The sequence below is a fragment of the Littorina saxatilis genome, linkage group LG14, assembly GCF_037325665.1.
Source record: "Littorina saxatilis isolate snail1 linkage group LG14, US_GU_Lsax_2.0, whole genome shotgun sequence".
Classification (NCBI taxonomy): Eukaryota; Metazoa; Mollusca; class Gastropoda; order Littorinimorpha; family Littorinidae; genus Littorina; species Littorina saxatilis.
This window is the reverse complement of record NC_090258.1, coordinates 19,801,280-19,816,261: the sequence shown is the minus strand read 5'-3', so window position 1 is coordinate 19,816,261 and position 14,982 is coordinate 19,801,280. Positions and strand designations below refer to the sequence as shown.

At 42.3% G+C, this 14,982-nt stretch overlaps 1 protein-coding gene across 1 annotated transcript in view; it reads right to left on the bottom strand.

Annotated features, from left to right (window-relative positions):
- LOC138947319 (zinc transporter ZIP4-like) overlaps positions 1-13,369 on the bottom strand; it is a 57,978-nt gene extending 44,609 nt beyond the window's left edge. The window contains exon 1 of the mRNA XM_070318766.1: positions 12,899-13,369. Within this exon, the coding sequence (XP_070174867.1) occupies positions 12,899-13,165 (267 nt within the window). The 5' untranslated portion in view covers positions 13,166-13,369. The remainder of the gene's footprint in view (positions 1-12,898) is intronic.
- Between the last annotated feature and the right edge of the window lie 1,613 nt (positions 13,370-14,982).

The following is a 14,982-nucleotide window of genomic DNA, read 5'->3' as shown; positions in this document are numbered from 1 at the left end:
AAGAGAAACTTAGGATGGGGTGTCTTCTTCCAGGCCAAAATTTCGCAGTAAATAACGGAGTTTATAAAGTGTCTTCCGTCCTCCTCCTGCTTTTGTTCAGGTGTTCCCACTTGAACCCTGTTTTTGTTCAACTTATTGGCATATAATGTTACGCGTCGAGGGACACAAACACACACACACACAAACACACACATGCACCCACAAACACACACACCCACACACACCACACGTGTAATCACACATACACAAACACACAAACACACATACGTGTTATCACACACACACACACACACACACACACACACACACACACATACGTGTTATCCCACACACACACACACACACATACGTGTTATCATACACACACACACACACACACACACACACACACACACACACACACACACACACACACAATAACCATCACAATCACAGTTTGACAAATTCATCTTTGATTTTTTTGCGGCCGAACCCCCTCCCCCATTTTCCACACCAGATCCACTGTCTCATCTTGTCTTCGTCTCTCTTCCCTTTATCTTATCTCGTCTACCTACTTGAGTGAGTAGCTGAAGAGGTATTGTCATGATCTCTTTCCTAGATTTTCCCACCGACAGAGTTGGTTTTTGTCTTGAATTCAGTACCACACACGTACACGGTAATTGGCGTGACACCTCAAGCGGACCTTCTTCAGTGTAAAGTGTCTGCTGACAAGGGACACGAGGGTCTGTGGTTGAGCAACTTTATGGTTTAACCGGGTGGACTGGGGGAGTAGCAACAGCATACAAAGCACCACATGTTCTAGTCGACATGTGGTGCTTTGTATACCTTGTGTGTGCGTGGATGTGGAGGTGGACTCTTGGACGTCTTTTTGTTATTGGAATTATGGTTTTTGTTAAATTGTATTGCTGTTGCTGTTGTTGTTGTGTGAGTGAGTTGTGTGTTGGCAGACTTGACTTGACGGATGACTGTTTGCGTTAGTGAGACTGTGATCATACTCATAATAATCATACTCACTTATTTTCTTATGATGCTGTTGGGTTTTTTTGTTGTGCATTCTTGTTCTTTTGATTGGAAATGAGCATTGTTACAATGTAATTTCCATATATGGATTAATAAATTTGAGTTGAGTTGAGTTGAGTTGAACCACTTTAGAAATAACTTGAGAAGGTTGCAGTTGGTCAGATCAAAGAAGATAAGATGGGAACATGGGTCCTGAGAAGATACCACCACCCTAATACTTTACTTTGTGCAAGAATCAATCACGCGCACAGCATTACAGATGCCCAGCTGTACTCTGCATTGTACTGTAAACTTCGCAGCGGCCTTATCGGGTTCCTCGGATGACGTCACTGCCAGGCTAACGCCGCGGCGTCTCTTCTTGTGCTGACAGAGTTGTCGGTCGCGGATTTTGAGTCGTTTCGGCCTGCCAACTGCTTTGTTTTTTTGCGGATTGTGAGAACTAGCAGAAAGTTTCACTTATTTTAATGGTTTCAAACTAATGATAAAAGTATCTTCCTCTGGACCAAATCAACAGTCTTTAGTTGAATCAACTCGGAAAACTCTTAAACGCGTGTTTGCACGCGACTCCGCGCATTTTTGATGCCAGGCAACCCGACAGCTGCCCTTTAACTGTTTCTCCAACTTCTTTTCGTCTTCTTCTTTTCATGTTGGTGCCACTCCCTCATTTGTCGCTGAACCCCGCAGTTGACTCGACTCGGATTCACACAAGCCTGTCCAGCAGACGACAGTTCGAACAGTCTTAAACAGCACGGTTGCAAGCAGATTCAGCTATCAATCGAAGCAATACACTTAAAGCCAAAGCAAATAACCAAATGAGAAAACCTAACGTTTGATTTGACTTCATGGTGAGTCTTCTCATAATTTTTTGGCGTTGGAATGGATCTCAACGGCCGGTGTAGGATCCGGTCCGGTCCCCCCTCTGAAGTAGTCCCCCGGGGGACCAATTCGTGGCAAAAACTGCTCTATAATGGTCCCCCCTCTGACATCCAGCCTCGTTTTCGACTGGTCCCCTTGGGCGATTTTGGTCCCCCCTCGCATCCAAAATAGGCCCCCTCTCGAACTGGTCCCCCTCTTTTCTAACCAATGTAGAGCTATGTCAGTATTTATTTTAACTTTATTGTTATAGTGTGTCTGTCTCTCTCTCTCTCTCTCTCTCTCTCTCTCTCTCTCTCTCTCTCTCTCTCTCTCTCTCTCTCTCTCTCACGGTTCTGTGTAGATGGCTGTCTGTGTAAAAATTAGGGAGTATCTTCCCTTGATCCCACTCGCGATACTCGTTGAACATGCCTTTGACCATGCAGTCGCTTCAGCCAGCGAAATATCTCGACTCCGCTCTTTAAATCCATGCAAAATGTGCGTATCGTATGAAGTATTCACCGCCCTGATATGGCCCTTCGTGGTCGGCTGGGCGTTAAGCAAACAAACAAACAAACAAATAATTATGAAGTATTCTTTATTTTCTCAATATTGACACATGTAGGCCTGTACCTATACGTTTGACACCACAAAATATTTCAGTCGTATGTTGAAAAAAGTAGTCCATCTGTAAACTCTGAATATGCAGATGACCTCTATAAATTATTCAATTGTACTCTGAAATCAAAGACAATGACCAATGACAGTTGAGATCGAAACTCGGTTGTGATGGGATATCCATATGGTTGTGATGGAATATTCAGAATAATCACCTCCTCAGCTAACAGAGACAAAGAGGCAGGTCATGGGATAAGATAGGCTACTTCAACCAGAATCTTGACATAAGCCAGGTTCACAGAACACGACGCGATTTACTTACGGTTTGTCCTGTGACAGCCCAATCGAAGGTAGCGTTTACTTGGAATATGACCAGCTTAAATCTGAAAATACTCCGCGGGAATCGGTCAGAACTATTGGCTTGTGTCCCCTCCTCGTTGTTGTAGTTGTTGTTGTGCAAATATACAACCAAATTGCTGCATTGTACGCAACGTTTGACCTGCGGTTTGATCTAATGATCGCTTTTTATAACGACTCGGCGGCCTACTGTTTAATTCGATTGTGAAATGGCTCGCGCAACTAACGGCTTAAATACCTGGTCCGAGTAATGCGCCGTCAGTATTAAAACTCTATTATATATGGTTTATAACTTATAAGCTTGTTTTTATGCTTAAGGGATTAGCTTTAGAAATCTGGGACGAATGTCAAAAAGCTTATAATTTCTCGTCACTGCGTTGTATGAGTCTATGACCTAGTGACGGAGTACGACTCAGTCCAAAATACGGATGTAATATCGAATTAAAAAGTGTGTATGCACTTCCTTACATCAGCTCCATTTCCAATTTCATGGATGGATTTTGATTTTATGAAACATGATTGTAGTAACCCCCCCCCCCCGACCTTAACAATTCCAAGAAAAAATAGGGATCCTCTGGCTGAAAATTCACAAAGGTTATGAACAAAACATTTGAAATATCAAGATCTCGTGACTGAACAGGAGGTTGGGAGGGAAGGGGGGGGGGGGGGGCGGGGTTATATATATATATATGCAGCTGGTTCGTTCATCTATATATATATACGACTTGTGTCTGTGTGTGTGTCTGTGTGTTTGTGTATCTGTGTATTTGTGTATTCGCCATGCACGGCCAAAGTTCTCGATGGATCTGCTTCAAATTTGGTGGGCATATTCAGGTTGACCCGGTACAGGACACAACCTGGTCGATATTTCAACACGTGCTCTCAGCGCGCAGCGCTGAACCGATTTTGGTTCCACCTCAGCTACCCGGGCCCCCATACCGACACACCATAGCCGCTACACCACATCACAACGCCAAAGTTCTCGGTGGATCTTTTTCAAATTTGGACACCGTATTCAGCTACACCCCGGACACAATATCATCGATGAGATATTTCAACACGTGCTCTCAGCGCGCAGCGCTGAACTGATTTTGGTTTTTGTGTTCATTTCACCATTATAAGTAACTCTTCCTTATCTTCTCCAGGTTTTCAGCGTTTACCTCCCTTCCTTCGTATGGTGCACTATAGTTTGAGGGAGGCATCTTCGGATATTCCCGTTCTGTTACTATTTTTAGAAGGTCACCGCAGTGTCCAAAACGTAAATTGGACCCGTAAATTATCCTGACTGTAAAAGTGCAAAGGTCGAATCAATTTATAGCCACGCGAAAAATACACTGTCATCTATCTCTCTATAGATATGGCTTCTCTGTGTTTGTGTGTGTGTGTGTGTGTGTGTGTGTGTGTGTGTGTGTTTTTATGTGAGCAACACCTGTGCATTGTTCAGTTCTGTTTGTGATGTGGTCTGGTGGCTTTTGTGTAATTTTATGTACTGGCCTTCCTTTCAGAAGCCATAACAGTTCAAAAGGGCTTAGAGATAAGCTCTAAATTGCTCAATCCTGTTTGAGTGGAGTTCGCCTCCAAAGGTGATTAACACGGTTACATTCGTCGACAAGGATGGGACTCGATATGGTCAGGAATGGCATTATGGCCACTGAATCATTTTCGTGCTGTTCCCATTCCACGAATCTGGGAGGGACCTAAGCTTGGCGGGTCCATTGTTCGGACCCGGCGAAGCCGGCGTACGGCTCTAAGTACTTCTTCCCGGCGAAGCCGGCTACCCGGCGAAGCGGGTATTCATTCTAGTCTATCTATATATACGACTTGTGTCTGTGTGTCTGTGTGTCTATCTGTGTCTTCGCGATGCACGGCCAAAGTTCTCGATGGATCTGCTTCAAATTTGGTGGGCTTATTCACAGAGACCCCGGACACAACCTGATCGATGAGATATTTCAACACGTGCTCTCAGCGCGCAGCGCTGAACCGATTTTGGTTCCACCTCAGCTACCCGGGCCCCCATACCGACACACCAAAGCCGCTACACCACATCACAACGCCAAAGTTCTCGGTGGATCTTTTTCAAATTTGGACACCGTATTCAGCTACACCCCGGACACAATATCATCGATGAGATATATATTTCAACACGAGCTCTCAGCGCGCAGCGCTGAACCGATTTTGGTTTTTGTGTTCATTTCACCATTATAAGTAACTCTTCCTTATCTTCTCCAGGTTTTCAGCGTTTACCTCCCTTCCTTCGTATGGTGCACTATACTATGAGTGGGGCATCTTCGGATATTCCCGGCGTTCTGTTACTATTTTTAGAAGGTCACCGCAGTGTCCAGAACGTAAATTGGACCCGTAAATTATCCTCACTGTAAAAGTGCAAAGGTCGAATCAATTTATAGCCACGCGAAAAATACACTGTCATCTATCTCTCTATATATATACGGCTTCTCTGTGTTTGTGTGTGTGTGTGTGTGTGTGTGTGTGTCTCTCTCTCTATGTGGGCAACACCTGGGGATTGTTCAGTTCTGTTTGTGATGTGGTCTGGCGGCTTTTGTGTATTTGTATGTACTGGCCTTCCTTTGAGAAGCCATAACAGATCAAAAGGGGTTAGAGATAAGCTCTAAATTGCTCAATCCTGTTTGAGTGGAGTTCGCCTCCAAAGGTGATTAACACGGTTACATTCGTCGACAAGGATGGGACTCGATATGGTCAGGAATGGCATTATGGCCACTGAATCATTTTCGTGCTGTTCCCATTCCACGAATCTGGGAGGGACCTAAGCTTGGCGGCTCTAAGTACTTCTTCCCGGCGAAGCCGGCTACCCGGCGAAGCGGGTATTCATTCTAGTAGGTGCATATATTAATAACCTCATTGTAAGGTTTTCTTCCTGGTTCGCTTGTTTTGGGGCGTGTCTGTCGCTACGCCGCCGTTTTCTTCAAAGTTCAAGGCCGTTAGGGTGCTGAACAGGACCTCTGCAAGGGAGTTGGCGGTGGAGGGGGTAAGGGGATAGATATATAGTACTTATATGACTATGATGCGTGAAGTCTTATTGTTTACCGCAAGCGCAATAAACAAGAAAGCAATGGAATTCTGAATCATTCGAATTAAGCATTTCAGATATAATTATGCAGTTAAGCTCAACCGAGGCAGCTGATTGGCTTGTCGTGTGTTTTCAGAGCACATACATGTACGAACTAATTACTGTTGACCATGAATGATGAGCCGATTCGCTTCCCATCCTCGTTATGCCCGGCCATGCGTCTCCCATCCTCCTGCAGTGGACACCCGTGAAGTGATGTATCTTCAGTTCACTTCACTAAAGAGGTGTGTTCGCATCCTGTATGTGCCCAGTTATGAGTTTTAACAGGATGACCCGATCTTCCCACTGCAGCGATACCTGCGATGTGAGGCCCCTCTAATGAGAGGACACCTCCCATGAAAGGACACTTCCTTTGACTACTACAGGCCACACAATACTGGGTGAAAACCCACGTCCATTTTAACAACAACAAAAATCAAAATTCGTCCTCCTGAAAGGTTAATTATTCTACCAGGAGAACCGTTCAAACGTTTTATGCGCACGTATTCTAGCAAGCCCAACGTGTCTCAAAGTTAAACGGGATTACAGAGAAATGGGAATGTTTCGTTGTGTTCATGATTAAATTAATGTTCCGAAAACTTAACTTTCTTGATGCTTGACCTAGTCATTTAAAGCAGTCGAAGCCCACGGCCAGATAACAAAGTAGTCGTAGCACAATCACCGTAATACCCTCGTTTTAACCGGTTTCCTTATACTCTTTCACAAAACGTTTTGAGAAAGAATGATGATAGCAATGCTTGCAAAACATAACCGCGAGCTATGTAAATCTACGGCGACGTTATGACATGTCCCACAGTCCATCAGTTTACAATCAGTGACGCTCACACGGTCACACACGAGCGGAGACATGTATATTTCGTCATGGTTGCATATCTGACAAGTTGATGTTGCACTGCCGCCCTTACAAATTAATCACAATGAGTAAGTACGTCCCGTACAATACGAGCTGCGTGACATGAGGTGTTAAAAGCCAGTCACAGGTTGAATAAAAAAACCAAGTCGCTTGAAGCGATATAAAAACATTTAGTCAATATGTCGGCTTCAAACTAAAAGGTCCCCCAAAACCAGTCATTCCCGAGACTACATTCAGAGAGTCTCGGCTAACCATACCCGAAGACCGATACGGGTAACGCTCGTCTCCGCGAACCATGCGAACATTATACTCAACCTATTTTCTTAAATTCTGAGCGCGTTTTTAAAGTAAACATAACCATATCTATATATTTTTGAACTCAGGAGAAGATGTGAAATACAATGCGATCATTTTTAAATATATATATATATGTAAGTGAAAATGTTTTTTTAATGACAACTTTAATGAGCAAACTAGTTAACTAATTTTTGAGCTTCCAAGCTGAAATGCAATACCGAAGTCCGGACTGAGTCAAAGATTGCTTGACCCAAATTTAAAATTAATGTGGTAGAAAAATTAGGGCGTGACAGTGCCGCCTCAACTATCATTAACAGCCGGATATGACGTCATCAAAGATATTTATCAAAAAAGATCAAAAGAAAATCTGGAGATATCATACCAAGGAACTCTCATGTAAAGTTTCATGAAGATCGGTCAAGTAGTTTTGTCTGAATCGCTCTACACATACACACAGACAGACAGACATACACCACAACCCTCGTTTCGATTCCACTTCTATGTTAAAGCATTTAGTAAAAACTTGACCAAATGCAAAAAGCCTGATTTCATTTGCGGGGAAATTGAGGCACCAGGTCTCGTTTGAGTTTGATAAACGGGATATTTAAGTATAAACAAGTCGCGTAAGGCGAAATTACTACATTTAGTCAAGCTGTGGAACTCACATAATGAAACTGAACGTAGTCCGCCGCTTGTGCAAAAGGCAGTGAAAGTGACGAGCCTGTTTGGCGCGGTAGCGATTGCGCTGTGCTTCATAGCACGCTTTACTGTACCTCTCTTCGTTTTAACTTTCTGAGCCGGAGCGTGTTTTTAATCCAAACATATCATATCTATATGTTTTTGGAATCAGGAACTGACAAGAAATAAGATGAAATTGTTTTTAAAACGATTTCGGAAATTTAATTTTGATCATAATTTTTATATTTTTAATTTTCAGAGCTTGTTTTTAATCCAAATATAACATATGTATATGTTTTTGGAATCAGAAAATGACGAAAAATAAGATGAAATTGTTTTTGGATCGTTTAATAAAAAAATAATTTTAATTACAAGTTTCCGATTTTTAATGACCAAACTCACTCATTAGTTTTTAAGCCACCAAGCTGAAATGCAATACCAAACCCCGGGCTTCGTCGAAGATTGCTTGGCCAAAATTTCAATCAATTTGATTGAAAAATGAGGGTGTGACAGTGCCGCCTCAACTTTTACAAAAAGCCGGATATGACGTCATCAAAGGTATTTATCGAAAAAATGGAAAAAAAAGTCCGGGAATATCATACCCAGGAACTCTCATGTCAAATTTCATAAAGATCGGCCCAGTAGTTTAGTCTGAATCGCTCTACACACACAGACAGACAGACAGACAGACACACATACACCACGACCCTCGTCTCGATTCCCCCCTCTATGTTAAAACATTTAGTCAAAACTTGACTAAATGTAAATCAAAACTTGACTAAATGTAAAAAACGTGTTTGATTACACAATGAAGACATGAAACGGAATGATGTGATTTGATATTATCTGCTGATCCAACAGCGTCTGTTTTTACATTTAGTCAAGTTTTGACTAAATGTTTTAACATAGAGGGGGGAATCGAGACGAGGGTCGTGGTTTATCCCCCCCTCTGCTTCTTTCTCTCTGTAAACTTGTAGGGCTAGTTATTTTTCGGTAACTTACCCAACAACCAAAATCACTTACCCAACAACGGGCCTGAATCCTCGATAGCTCATGGGTAGAGACTGTACACATTGTGGATCTACTTTTTGCGACTCAAAAGTTCAGAACACTCTAATGTACAAAATATACATTTCTGGAGCAAACAATACAACCATACCGTATTTAAACTAGCAACTACAGACTTGAACACATGAATCTCCATATAAAATCCATGAGTTTGGTTGTTTTCTGAATTCAGATCTGCCGTGCACAATCGTTTATCGCTAGCAAGATTCCAAGGAAAAGTAACTCTCATACTTTGTCTAGCGACACGAGTAGTTCCCCTTCCAGATTTCGGCTGCACCGACAAGACTGCAATCCGACGGTCAGTTTTCAACAATATTTCATTTTATAAACAGATCACACGCAATCAATTGCAAACATTTAATCAACGTAAAGAACATGCAGCGGTTTCATACACTATTTTGCCCCAGAAAACTAAACTTCATACAGTTTTTAACGTTGGAACACGGGTGTAAAACTTCGTCTGCTAGTCACATTCGAAGAAAGAACATTTCCTGAGCGATACCAAAACATGAACAGAACACACACTATCTGCCTTTACCGCCACAGCAGAATGACAACATAACTGTGTACTTGATTTTAGTTCAAAACATGGAAACTGACAAGAAGTGTTAACAAAATTGAATGATTTGCACGGAACTATACAACCGCGCATTAATCGATCGCCTGCGCAGGTAGACTGGTTGGGTGAATATGATTCGATCAAACTTTCGCACAAAAACTCCTCTTTTCTTTGAATAACTGAAGAAAGGAGGGATAAAGAGGTTACATACCTCGTCTCAGTGATTATCAAAAATAATGGTCTCAGTTCGCGGTCATGAAAAAGCTCGCTGAAGCTCGCATTTTTCATGATCCGCTAACTTCGACCATTATTTTTGATAATCACTGAGACTCGGCATGTAACCTCTACGTATGTGTGTCCGTCTGTCTGTCTGTGTGTGTGTGTGTGTGTAGAGCGATTCAGACTAAACTACTGGACCGATCTTTATGAAATTTGACATGAGAGTTCCTGGGTATGATATCCTCAGACTTTTTTTCATTTTTTTGATAAATGTCTTTGATGACGTCATATCCGGCTTTTCGTGAAAGTTGAGGCGGCACTGTCACGCTCTCATTTTTCAACCAAATTGGTTGAAATTTTGGTCAAGTAATCTCCGACGAAGCCCGGACTTCGGTATTGCATTTCAGCTTGGTGGCTTAAAAATTAATTAATGACTTTGGTCATTCAAAATCTGAAAATTGTAAAAAAAATTATTTTTTTTATAAAACGATCCAAATTTACGTTCATCTTATTCTCCATCATTTTCTGATTCCAAAAACATATAAATATGTTATATTTGGATTAGAAACAAGCTCTGAAAATTAAAAATATAAAAATTATGATCAAAATTAAATTTTCCAAATCAATTTAAAAACACTTTCATCTTATTTCTTGTCGGTTCCTGATTCCAAAAACATATAGATATGATATGTTTGGATTGAAAACACGCTCAGAAAGTTAAAACGAAGAGAGGTACAGAAAAGCGTGGTATCATTCTCAGCGCAACTACTACCCCGCTCTTCTTGTCAATTTCACTGCCTTTGCCATGAGCGGTGGACTGACGATGCTACGAGTATACGGTCTTGCTGCGCTGCATTGCGTTCAGTTTCATTCTGTGAGTTCGACAGCTACTTGACTAAATGTTGTATTTTCGCCTTACGCGACTTGATTTAGGCTGTTGTTGTGTTTGGTATCAAGAGGTGTGTGTGTGTGTGTGTGTGAGCGAGAGAGAGAGAGAGAGAGAGAGAGAGAGAGAGGAGAGAGAGAGAGAGAGAGAGAGAGAGAGAGAGAGAGAGAGAGGGCGATGAGATTGGGATTGTCGAGTTCCCGACTGCAGTGTTACAACTATCAAAATAAGAAATATAAACTTTCGGTAACACTCAAGCTGGTAGCAAACCGTCAGTTTTTTGCATTCTCTCCCTTTCACATTAACCGAGCACACACACACAGATAAACACACACAGACGTTTACATAGACACAATAGCCAACAGGACCTACTCTGCTTGCACGGACTGTCTTTAGCGTTACGCACATGTTTAATTCAAACACAACATAAAGGAATGGGTGGTTTTTTTTATTCAGAAAATAATTGTAATGTTATAACGTGAAGAAGAATTTTAATTAGCTAATTACTTAACGAGTCAACTAACTTTTAAGTTGAAGTGCAATCCCGTGTCAAATATTGACAAAAACTGATAGATAAATGCGGTAAAGTACAGTGCAGCTTCAGCTTCGGAAAGAATAAAAACTCGTTCATACAACAAAGTGTACATCATAGAGATTCGGAGAATAGTCTAACGTAAACTACTGTAGTGAAAAGTGTACTCCAAAAATGACCGCCATACTTTCATATAAGGTCAACAAAACTCTTTGACATTAATCTTCCTTCAACACACGGTCGACAGACACATCCCCCTGACCTCCCCTTTTCCAGTTCGCTGCCCTTTCTTTGGCTTTTGGGGTGACCCATAAGAGACCCCCGACAGGCGAACTTTGATCCTGAAACCTGTGCGTAATGCTCTGTGACTTTTCCACTTTTGTTGGTGACCCGAGAGATTCGTACGGAGAATTTGGGACTAATCCTCAAACACTGTAACAGCCACCCACCCTCCTTCCCTTTCCTCCAGCCACGCCTCTTTCACTACTAGTTACAGAGTTAAAAACATCGGTAGCGGATTGGTTTAAAGAAGACTTTATTCAATTTTTATCGTGACATAAACAATATATCGCATTTAGGATTTCTAACTCAAGCCATAGACCATTTATCCTGGACTCGCCAACTAGCTCTCTCTCCGCTCTTTCTCTCAATTACGAGGAAGCGACCTCTCGCATTAATTTTAGGAACCTACGCTTACATGGCCTTTCAGAAATCAGGGGGATGTCATATCCGGTGTCGATTGTAAACATGGACGAAGTTGCCGAGGTAAGTTCTGAAAATGCTAAAATAAACTCAGCTAAAGTGCATAATTATGGAACATGTTTTTCGATGAGTTTTGTTAAGTTTAGTTTGGAGTTTTGGAAAATCCAGTTCATTGTCACCTCCCATTGTCACAAATAACTGGAGCGTGCTTTCTTTTCACTGTCTTCGAATCGCTGGCCTTTCAAACCGGACGCCAAGCGCCCCTGAAAGTCGAGCGTCGTAACCTCGAAGGGTCACGTGACGAGTTGGCGGTCCAGGTTATTTGGTCTATGCTCAAGCACAGTGCTTATTTTAAGCAATCCTAGCAAGATACAAATACAAAAACAAACAGAAATGGGATGGGGTGGTAATACAGGTGATTAAAAAAATAATCTTAATAAACAAAAATATTTTTAAAATGGGACAACGAGAGAACAAAAATAATCATAATGGAAAAATAAGAAGATGACGAAGACTTAGAGCGCCTTTTCGGTATCTGAGCAGCTCTCGCGAGACACGCTCTTTGTTATGCTTTGAACATCGCGAGAACTTCGAACCTTGGCGACGGGCGCAATGGCGTGGTGGTAAGACGTCGGCTTCCTAATCGGGAGGTCGTGAGTTCGAATCCCGGTCGCTGCCGCCTGGTGGGTTAAGAGTGGAGATTTTTCCGATCTCCCAGGTCAACGTATGTGCAGACCTGCTTGTGACTTAACCCCCTTCGTGTGTACACGCAAGCACAAGACCAAGTGCGCACGGAAAAGACCCTGTAATCCATGTCAGAGTTCGGTGGGTTATGGAAACACGAAAATACCCAGCATGCCTACTCAACGAAAGCGGAGTGAAGCTGACTATGCTCTCAGAGTATAGTGTGGGGAACCCAAATGGGCAAACGAGCTCACACGTAACCAGAAAATTCTGGAACGCTGAAGAAGAAGAAGAAGAAGAAGAAGAACCTTGGCTTGTGCAGCTCGCACGAGATCGCTGTACCGCATGCTTAGCTATGCTCTGAAGTTTGCGAGAGATTACGAGAGCTTGGAATACCGATAGGGTCTATATCTTCGGTAGAAGATGACGCGAATCTAGCCGAGGCTATCAAAACAAAGTCTACTCACCAATTTCTCGGGACAAGTTCGCAGACGTGTCTCGGCCTGAAATCCTGGCAAAGCTGTTCCATTTTCCACACACGAAAAACGATGCAAAACTCCATCGAAAAACTGTTCCACTTTCGCTTCTGGCAAAACACTGCCAGTGACGTTCAGTTGTTCCAGTACTTCGTGAAAAACATCGAGGCGAGAATGCTCGTGGGCTGACACGGGTAGATACCCATTCACAAAGGCTGACAGAACGAAAATCGTACAAATTCGCTCAAAATTCTTCATTTTTCTTCCAGTTTTCCCTTCAAAAAGCTTCTGTTTGAAGTCAGTCAAAACTGTCGTCTGCTTCCGCGTATCAATATTCGTACTACCGCGCGTTGTGGGCAAAATATTTCGTGTCGTGTGCACAACAGGTCGAAGTTTCAAAATGGCGCAGCAGTGAAGGAGGGAGACCGAGTCGACTGCTCGAGAAAGGTGTAGTGTAGCTGAGGGAGCGCCGCTGACTGTTCATTGGCTGACGCCCTTTGTGTGTGTGTGTGCCACGGTGTGTCCCGTTTCGCTCAATGGTCGTGTCCCGCGGTCTATTTTTCTCCCGTTGCGGATTAATTCTTACTTGTTGAATTGCGTACTTGTGTCTGTGTACAGTGGCTTTGAACCATTTGGACGAATTTCGTTCCAATCAAACAAAGACGAAAAAACGTGTCCCTGACCTGAATGCTTTTGGTAGCCGGGTGGTATAGCCGGGTGGAGTACGTTTACCTTTTCCTCCTGTTTTTGTGTGGAAAACATGTTTTTGTGTTGTTCAGGTGTAAGTGCGCAATAATTAAACAAGCAACCTAACTGGTACGAAAAAGGAAGAAAACAAGACGAGAGACTGAGGAAAGAGCAAGCATATCAAAAAGATTTTTTTTTAAAGAATGTAGATGAAAAATAAGAGGAACGTACTCTGGGAAAACTTTCGAGTTAAAGCCAAACCTGTTGCTGTCTTGGATACGAACTTGCGAAGATACAGGGAAAAAAAGAAACAAAAGATAAACCAAATTAGAAGAAGAATAAAAATCGGAAAAAAAATAAAAATAGAACGAAACCATAAAAAATAACCAATGAATAGTTACAGTGAAAAAATGAATTTTCAAGGGACGGAAGAAAAAATAGAGTTATATATCGATTGATCATTGGAACTACCTTCTTCATCTATGTGACGTCACTGAGAGTCCAACAAACATTCATCCCCGAGTACGCTAGTACTTGGGCTCAACAGACTTTAATTGTGTGTCTGTGTGTGTGTCTGTCTCGACTTAACAGCTTATTGCTGGGAAACTACTGGGCGCAGTTCGTTCAAAAGTTGATACACTAACTTGATAATAGGTCCGATTGATCGTATTAAAACTTCATAATGTTACCTGGGACCTAAATGCGAAATAAACCACAAAAACGACTTGGCGGTGGGAGGAATATCAGACGGAGCAACAGCCAGCCAGGCAGCCTGATAGAACCGTAGCCAGCCAGCGGATACTGTCGTCACAAAAAGACGTCATGACAAAGTTACACGCAAAGCGAAAGAGACTTTGACGTCATTTACTTTTGTTCGGAATTTTCCGTCTGTTCCTAGCTTGTCAGTGAAGACCTGACGTGAGTAAGCTTACCCGAAACGTCTTTGTTCTCTATTCAAATTGCAGCTGTGAAATAATCAGTCTTGTGTCTCGGTCGTGTAGGTACAGAGTTTGCTTCTGCAATCATTGTGTTCGTGTTGATGACGGCTTCATAAGACAAATCAGCGAATCTATCGTGAGGAAGACGTTTATGAACAAATCACCGAACCCAACCCATTTTTTGTGTGCATTTTTCTGAAGAATAAACTGCATGTGGTTAATTTCATCCGTTTAATGCTTGTCGAAACGAGCCATAAGGCTTTAGAATAAAAGATTTCACGCATTGCTTGGACATCTGATCACAGATGAGGTCGCAGTTTGTAGGTTGAATCTATGAATCGGCCAGAGATAGATCTGCATTTCTGGTCAGAAACCAACATTCACACCACAGGCATTCCAAACATTTATATTGTTAAGTTATGAAGAGGGTCGGCAGTATATTTTTCACTG